Source organism: Crocuta crocuta, unplaced genomic scaffold (assembly GCF_008692635.1).
Source record: "Crocuta crocuta isolate KB4526 unplaced genomic scaffold, BGI_CrCroc_1.0 scaffold636, whole genome shotgun sequence".
In the NCBI taxonomy this organism is placed as follows: domain Eukaryota; kingdom Metazoa; phylum Chordata; class Mammalia; order Carnivora; family Hyaenidae; genus Crocuta; species Crocuta crocuta.
Window position 1 is genome coordinate 304206 of NW_027530380.1, and position 8879 is coordinate 313084.

Genomic DNA, 8879 nt, shown 5'->3' on the forward strand with positions numbered 1-8879 from the left:
CCAGGGCTTCCCAATCACAGGAGCACTTCACGAGGAAGGTGAGCGCATGGAGGACAATCCCACCTCCACTGCAGCCTCGAAGCTTTCAGCCAAGAGGCCTGGGCACCTGGCGCGCCAACCCCGTGCCCGCCGAGAACCGCACGCGCTGCCGCCGCCTACCTTGTCCATCCGGTCCTGCTCCACGCCGAACTTGCCGCCGTAACCGTGAGAGGCTCTCGGTCCTGTTTCCAGCTCCTTCTCCTTGAGGGTCTGGTGTTCTTGGAAAACATTCTCTCTCAACTTGTGTATGCTGGAAGGGCGGGGGCGGGGGGGACAGACACACACAGAGGCGGGAGGGCGTCCGCGCCTTCTAGGAGGACCCGTGAGGCAGGCGGTGGGATGTCCGCACCGCAAGGCCTCGTCACTCCACGCCCCCAAACCCCTGCCTTCGCCTTGCGCCCCTTCCTCGGCCAGCTGGCCCGATTCGTCAGCAGAGCTCAGAGTCAAGTTTACAGGGAAAAAGAAACTAATCTGCACCTGCCCAGGGACTCATCCCAAATCCAAGAGGAGCTGCAACGAAAAGGTGAATTGTCTTTATTTCCTACAGAGAAAAGGCTCTTTCATCAGGCACCGGGATTCGGAGAAGCCTTTCTCCTCCTCAAGGCAGAGGGGGAAAAAAGTCAGCAGTCCCAGATCCCAGATCCCCTGAGGACGCTGGCCGAAGGCAGTGAGGCAAGACATTTAGACAGCATCTCTACCTGAAGTACAACAGCTCTTACGTCCTCCACAGCGACACAAGACGCTTTCAGAATTTATCATCTAAAGCCACTGGGGCTTTCTACTGGGGCGCCTGGGGGCTCAGTCGCTTAAGCGTCCGACTTTGGCTCAGGTCATGATCTCATGGTTCAGGGGTTCAAGCCCCGCGTCGGGCTCTGTGCTGACAGCTCAGAGCCTGGAGCTGCTTCAGGTTCTGTGTCTCCCTCTTTCTGACCCTCCACCGCTCATGCTGTCTCTCAGAAACAAATTTTTAAAAATGCTTTTTTTAAATAAAAAAAACAAAACAAAACTACGTTTTACTTCTAACACCAGGGATAGTGAAACAGATGGCAAGCTGTGGTCAAAATCTGACAGGTCAGGAAGCCCCTAGAGCTGTCACCATCACGGGTCCACAAGGTGCCACCCCACAGGGCTGTCCAGGGCACACTATGTCCACACATCTGGACGACGATCCCCGAGTGGAGTGAAAAAGCAAACCAGGCCTGGCCACTGCCCGGTGCCCCGGGGGGCGGGGGCGGGGAGAACAGCGCTCCAACAGCTGGGAGGGCCACAGCGCGGCCACAGCGGTCCCAGAGCCTCCCACGACGTCCGGCCTGGTCAAAGCCACGGGCACAGAAACGAGGAGGGCGACGGGGGAGTGAACCAGCTCGACGCCGGCTCCCGGGGCCTGGACATCCGCACGTGGCTTCCGTGGAAGGTGTGGGCTCAGCAGGTCGGGAGGGAACCAACACTTGGATCTAAACTACCCACGCTGCCAACTGCACCCTCTTTTGTGGATGATTTCCTGGCTCTTTCTCAGCCAAGAACGACTTCCTCTTTCTGAAAGATAACGGGGCCAAAGACACACACCGCAGATGACCCAAACAGGTCACTGGGTCAGGGATGGCCCTTCACGGCAGGCACGGGAGGGTACAGATCGGAAGCCGGTACAGCCTGAATGAAAGCCTGAGCGCGGTTTAAAAGTTCCTTTTACCTACACCGCCTGACAAAGAAACAGCACCGGGAGAGGCGGCGGCGCGAGGCTGTGCCGAGTGACGAGCAGGGCCCGCTCTCCCCTGCGACAATCCCTCAGCTCCCCTATTTGGGCTTTTTCGTGAGACCAGGGTGCTTAGCACCCAGCTCCTCGGTCCCCCACAGGCAGTGACAACAGGAGAATGACAGTCGCGGGGGGGGGTTAAGGTCTAAGGTAGTCGGACATTGTGCGTGGCAGGAATCTCCACTCAGAGAGCGCACAGGTGACCGCATCTGTGATGAAATTGCCACTGCTAAGAGAAGATGCTAGAATCCTAAATACAGGAACTGCTTCTGATGGGACTCCTAAGCCACCGCGTATGTCGGCACACACGTGTACAGAGGCGCGTGATCTCGTGAGCATCAGGTCAGAAGACAGGCGCGGGCATGTAGATGTGTGTTAACAGAGAAGCTGTGTCGCCGCCCCCCCGCCCCCCATCCGTGTCTTCGCCTTCAGAACACCAATTCCACACCGACGTTAAGAAAGTCCCTCAGGGGCACGTGGGGGGCTCAGTCGGTCCAGCGGCCGACTTCGGCTCCGGTCATGATCTCGTGGTTCGTGGGTTCATCGGGCTCTGTGCTGGCAGCTCAGCCTGGAGCGGCTTCGGATTCTGTGTCCCCCTCTCTCTGCCCCTCCCCTGCTCGAACTCTGTCTCTCAAAAATTGATAAACGTTAAAAAAATAATTTAAACACATTTGTATTAAAAAAAAAAAAAGAAAGAAAATCCCTTACTTGATGTGCTCCTGGTGCCCAGACCCCTGCACGGTCTTGGCCCCCCATCTCTGCTCCTTCTCACTGACGTCGTTCTGAAAAGAGAAGCGAGTGACACATGAGGCCCACTCGTGGGACTGGAAGACACACACACAACCCACGTGGGGGGAGTGGGACAGAGGGAGCCCGGGGGCTCATACCACAAAATCGGGGTCGGTCTCCCAGTCGTCGGCGCCCCCGTCGTCCTGGGGGATGGACACGGCGTGGCCTGCCGAGGCTTTCCACATCTGAAAGAGCAGGGCCCGGGGTCAGGGGGGCCCGGGAGAGACGCGCTCTGCGGCCACCACCCGACGAGCTGGGCAGCCGTGCCACCAAATGCCCCTCCCCAACCCCGTGCGGGAACGACACTGTCAGACACAGAAGAAATGTCACGTGGTCTTCCTTTTAAATTTTTTTTAATGTTTGTTTACTTTTTTTCTCTTCTTTTTTTTTTTTTTAACAAATAGTTTATTGTCAAATAATGTTTGTTTATTTTTGAGAGACAGAGTGTGAGCAGGGGAGGGGCAGAGAGAGAAGGAGACACAGACTCTGAAGCAGGCTCAAGCTGTCAGCACAGGGCCTAATGCAGGGCTCGAACCCACAAACTGTGAGATCATGACCTGAGCCGAAGGCGGACACTCAACCGACTGAGCTGCCCAGGTGACCCCATCACGTGGTCTTTCTAACACTGCTCTCAAGGGGCATCCTAGACCCATCAGAAATATTCCGGCTTCAATTCAAGTGGGAAAAATAAGAAAGTCATCCGTGCATTTACATCATTCATTGATACATCCCTCCTGGGGTGCCTGGGGGGCTCAGGGGGTAAGCGTCCGACTTCGGATCAGGTTANTCAAAACCGGCTTCAGATCCGGTCTCCCTCTCTGCTCCTCCCCTGCTCCCTCCTGCCCTCTCTCTCCGGCTCTGGCTCCCTCAAAAACAAACATTAAAAAAAAGAAAACAAGGAAGAATACACGCCTCCACTGAGTCATGACGACGGTGCTGCCCCAACAGGCAGGGGCCGGACAACTGAATCCCAGGCTGCGTGGACTTTATCGCTTCAAAGAAACGACAGGACCCACACTGGTTTCAGGGACTTCCTGGACACGCAACACTGACGTTCCTAACTCGGGCTCTGACGCATCAATCAACGTTCCAAGTGACTTATTCGAGGGCTGCTCCACCGCCGCTCCAGGGAGACACCCGCTACGTACAACGCCGACTTTCCTTGCACTGGGCGGCTCGGAGGATGGGCTGTCCCCTCCTCTCCCAGCACGGCAGCACGGGAAGGTTCCGTCCGGCACAGAGACCAGGACGGCAGCCTCGCCGCTCAGCAAGACAAGGCTTTTCCTGACTGCAAAGGTAAAATCGAACCTTGAAGGGTTCCAAGAGAAAACCATGTTTGAGAACAGACTCGTTTCCCACACAAGTACTAGTAAGACGTCACCTAGGCCAGGAAGCACCTGGAAGGTTATTTTAACTCGCTCAACCGGAAACTCCACCCATGTATCTGAAGCGGGGACACCCAGTGGGCACTTTCCGGGGTGCCACACTGGTGCTCCTGTGGCTTGAATTCAGCCGGGACAGAAGCCCGTCCGGACCCGCCCCCTCCAGCCCTGCTGGGTGTCAAGTCCAAGTCCGGGACGGCAGCGAGGGACAGATCAGGGCATAGCGCTCTCACGTCCCCAGATGGGACTCCTCTCGCGGTCACCTCAACAGGCAACAGTTTGCTAGCGGGTGAGGCAGGCTCGACACCGTCCCTTCCACGCCACCTCGAACCGCGCTCCCCTCTGTCTGGGTGTCCCAGGGCCTGGCAAGAATTCCCAGACGTGACCTGCTGTTGACACGATTTAGACACAGCAAACAGACTCAACTCTCAGCCCCGGGAGGGGCGACCAGACATGGCCGTTCACAAATGGAAGAAGAGCCGACCGGAAGTTGGGTGATTCGCCCACAGCCTCTGCCTCTCCAGCCAGGTGTGGATCACGGCCCCGCGCTGGAAAGAGGCTGCCCGTGCTTCAGGCCAGAGGAGACGGTCCCGCAAAGCGACAGGGTCTCTGGGGAGGGCCGGTGAGGCCAAGCGCCCCAGGAGGTGAAGGTGAAAGAGGTCTTTGCCTGTTGTTCTAGACCCATCAGGGAAACACGGCAGGGTCCTTCTGGAAGCGGCTTCATCAGGGGCCAGGGCCAGCACCTATGCCTGCTTCCTCACGTGCTGCTGACAGAGCCCCCNGGCTTGGCTTTTTAAATGTTTGTTAGTTAGTTAGTTATTAGCAATCTCTACACCCAGAAGTGGGGCTCGAACTCACGACCCTGTGACCCCAGATCAAGAGTCACACGCTGTTCCAACAGAGCCAGCCAGGTGCCCTCTTGACTCTACTTTCTAAACAACACAACATCCTCCCAGAAATTACTGTCCGACCTCCGCAGACCCAAAGGGAGAATCCCGTCCCCTTCCTTGCACAGGGACTCACCCCGACGGCCCGAAGGGAGAGAACAGAATGGTGACAAGGCACAGACCTTTCCTTCCGGCTGCAGGCGAAAGGCTGCTCACAGGTCTCTGTCTGAAACGCAGTGATCCAGTGAGGAATTCCCAGGCATCGGGAGTGGTTCCGTCTGCAAAACGATGAAGGGGAAAAAGCTCAGCAAGACGCCTGCCGCCAGGCACCCTGGGCGGGTCGTCACGCGTGCGGACCCTTTCGGGAATCCGCGACACCCTCCCACACCTCACATGGCTTCGTGAAGAAATCCGAAAGGAGGGGGGACGGTGTGCATCTGACTAACCAAAAACCTCAGCCGGTTCTCGGACGCAGGGAGAAAATACAGAAAATAACAAGTTGCAAAAGATTTACAGCTGCAGAAAGTTTCGTCTTCGCGCAAACAGAAATTCCTGCTGCAAGCGGCCAGCCTGCCGTTTCTGCTCCTTCTAAATGAGGACGTTGCTAAGAATAATAAGAGCCTCTGACTGAGAGTTAAAAAAATAAGTAACACAAGAGGGTCCCTGCGGGGCTCAGCCGGTAAAGCACCCGACTCCGGCCCAGGTCACGATCTCGAGGTTCGTGGGTTCGAGCCCCACATCGTGTTCTGTGCTGACGGTACGGAGCCTGGAGCTCCTTCGGATTCTGTCCCCCCCCCACCCCTCTCTCTCTCTGCCCCTCCCCCGCTCCCACTCTGTCTCCCTCTCCCAAAACTAAATCATCATTAAAAAATACAGAAATAACCTAAAGAAACCTCTCTGAAGGGCCCATGACACGGCTGGGACACAAACACAGCCCAGGGATGAGAAGCGGGGCGGCGCGGGGAGAGGCAGGCTGAGCTTCTAACGGACGGAAACGGTGACCGAGCAAAGCTCACGACTCCAGTTCATCAAGCCGCCGACTCCCCACCTTCGCCCGAAAACGACAGGGCAGTGCTGGGGGCGCCGCGGGACGCTAGGGAGCAGAGGCCACGGCGCCCTCGCTCCCTGGAAAGCGGCCGGTGCCCAGCGCGCGCCGCTGACCTCCCTGCGGCTGCCACACACCAGGGACCGCGCGGAGGCTCGGCCAGCCTTCCCCACGCTCCAGCTGCGGCCGCGTTCCCGACCCAACCATTCAGCCTCCTCTCTCCTCACCCCTCTGCACAGCCTAACTTCTCCAGGCTGTTCCGCACCCGCCAGGTACTGACGTTGTTCCTGTAATTGGCAAGCATCTAGAAAACTCCACGAGACCAGCCAGTGCTGGATCTCCAACAATTTATTACCCCCCCATTCTAAATTACAAAAACAACAACACACACAGCACAAGGATAACTGCTTGCAAATGTAAAAGCCTGGGTGTTTTTTTGGACCCAAAGATCATGCCTTTGGCCCCTTACCTCACACTGGCCACAAAAACCGGTCAAAGATCTAAAATTTAAGCTTAAACTATTAAACTCTCCCGAGGAGACACAGGAATAGATTCTATTAATCTCCAAACTGCCAAACTCCTCAGATGGGAGCCTAGAGCACAAAGACCAAGAGGCAAGAACGGATACAATGGCCGAAATCTGAAACTCGGGGCTTCAGAGGCCGCTATCCAGAGAGCGAGCACAAGTCACAGAGCGGGGGGGACTCTTTCCCAGTCCCACGGCCAAAACAAACAAGGAGCCCCTGCAACTCTGTTCATCTAAAGGACAAGGAACCACACCGCAAGACGGGAAGGGCCTGAACGCACGTTTCCCCGGAGCTCCGTCGGTGACGACGAAGGTCACCCAAGACCCTCGGGATCGTTAACCCTCAAGTGCAACTCAAGACGCAGCAGGAACCCAGCCTCTCATTCCAGGATGGCTGAAATCGAAGAGACAGACAGACAGGTGTGAGGGGGTGTGGGGAAATCGGAACCCCCGGACCCTGCTGCTCGGGAAGTAAAGTGAGGAAGAGCTTGGCAGGTCCTCAAAAGGTTAACCAGTTACCACCTGACCCAGGGGCTCCGACGCGCAGAGACAGACCCGAGAGAAACGAAAACCTGCGTCCACACGACAGCCTGCGCGGGAACGCGCACAGTATCCTTCAGGGCAGCCAGAAAGCAAACCCGATGCCCACGCCCGCGTTACGTAACCGGTCCGTGTGGCCGCTCGGACGAAAACGCAGGAGTGAAGCCCAAGACCCTGCTACACGAATGATTCTCGAAGACACGCTAAGCCGAAGCAGCCAGACAGCAAAAGACTGTGTATCATACAGTCCCCCGTACATACAACGTCCAGAACTAGCAAGTCTACGCAGACAAAAACAGATGCAGGGTTGCCTGACACTGGAGGGAAGGTCACAAGGATTCTTTCTGAGGTGCTAAATGACCCTAAAACCATCATGCCAACGGCTGCACAACTCTGTGAATACCCTAGAAAACTATTTAATTGAAGCCTTTAAAATTTTTTAGTGTTATTTTTATTTTTTATTTGGGAGACAGAGCGTGAGCAGGGGAGGGGCAGAGAGAGAGGGAGACACAGAATCCGAAGCCGACTCAAGGCTCCGAGCTGTCAGCACAGAGCCCGACACAGGGCTCGAACCCACAAACCGTGAGATCGTGACCTGAGCCCAAGTCGGATGCTCAACCTACTCAGCCCCCAGGTAGGTGCCCCTTAACCCCTTGAAATGAGTGAATCATATGAATTGTATCTCAATGAAACTGCTACTAATGAAACACTGTTCACCATTAACAGACCTTCGTCACGTGTGCACACACGTGCACACCAACATGGCATCAGTGTGAAGGGCTTGTACTGCCACATAGAGTGGGAAACTCTATAGGACAAAGTTTTAGACAAAGTTTTAGACGGTGGCATGAGGGTCAGATTCCATCAACCTCATTACCTGCTCTGCAGCAGAGAAGGGGAGAGCGAGAAGGCATCTGAGCAGGCAAAACAGTGGTCTCGGCGGGGGGAGGGGGGCTCCCCAGGCTCTGTGCACTCTCCTCTGCTCAGAGCACCAGCCCGCACGCTCACAAGGTGAAGGCCAGGGCCTGTGCCCAAGTCCACCTGCGGCTGGCACAGGGCAATACAGGGCAGGGCCGCTCCCACGACTGACTCACGCGCTCAACCACGCCCTTTCTGAGCACCTTACCTGTGCTGCACGGCACCCACCAAAGTCTGAGTCACCTCTTATGCTCGCTTAAAAGTGTTTTACTTTTTAAAATTTTTTTGTTTGTATGTTTCATGTATTTTTGAGACAAAGACAGAGCACGAGTCGGGGAGGGTCAGAGAGAGAGAGGGAGACACAGAATCCGAAGCAGGCTCCAGGCTCTGAGCTGTCAGCACAGACCCGACGCGGGGCTGGAACCCACCAACTGTGAGATCATGACCCAAGTCGAAGTCGGACGCTTAACTGACAGAGCCACCGAGGCGCCCCTTAAAAGTGTTTTAAAGATAAGCCTGTCCAAATGCTTCCACTACCAGGCAAAGGCTGTAGAGACTGGGAGACCTAGTGTCCAAAACAGGTCAGCATCCCCCTCCCCCTTTATTCTTGGGTCCAAAAGTGGCCTTTAGGACTCTTCCTGCTCCTTCTGGATCTGGGAGCGCTTTTTTAAGGGGGGGGGGAGAGAGGGAGAGAGAGAGAGAGAGAGAGNGAGGCCTCCTCCAGGGCTGCGCTCAGCGGAAAACGGCATTCCTCCCCGAGATGGCGAGAGGCCGGGTGCCAGCCCGAGGAAGCCCGGTCCCCTCCTCCCGCGACCCTCCGGCGGGGCGGCCGCGCGCCCGCAACATGGACGAGATGGCACCGGAACAAGCCGCAAGCCCGAAAGCTCCTTTCTGGCGACTCCCCACGTACCCGGAGGAGGGGCCGCTCCTCACCGGGAGCCTCTCGGCAGCCGCGGGGGCGCGAGTGCTGCTCTCCCGCTGACCTGATTGCACCGCCTCT

General features: G+C 56.5%; 1 protein-coding gene across 1 annotated transcript in view; it reads right to left on the reverse strand.

The window, feature by feature from the left end:
- Window positions 1-5128, reverse strand: part of CTTN (cortactin) — a 25696-nt gene extending 20568 nt beyond the window's left edge. Inside the window, exons 1-4 of the mRNA XM_077766561.1 lie at window positions 4987-5128; window positions 2680-2766; window positions 2501-2574; window positions 160-289 (exon numbers count right to left, since the gene is read on the reverse strand). Coding sequence (XP_077622687.1) covers window positions 160-289; window positions 2501-2574; window positions 2680-2766 — 291 coding nt within the window. The 5' untranslated portion in view covers window positions 4987-5128. The remainder of the gene's footprint in view (window positions 1-159; window positions 290-2500; window positions 2575-2679; window positions 2767-4986) is intronic.
- Between the last annotated feature and the right edge of the window lie 3751 nt (window positions 5129-8879).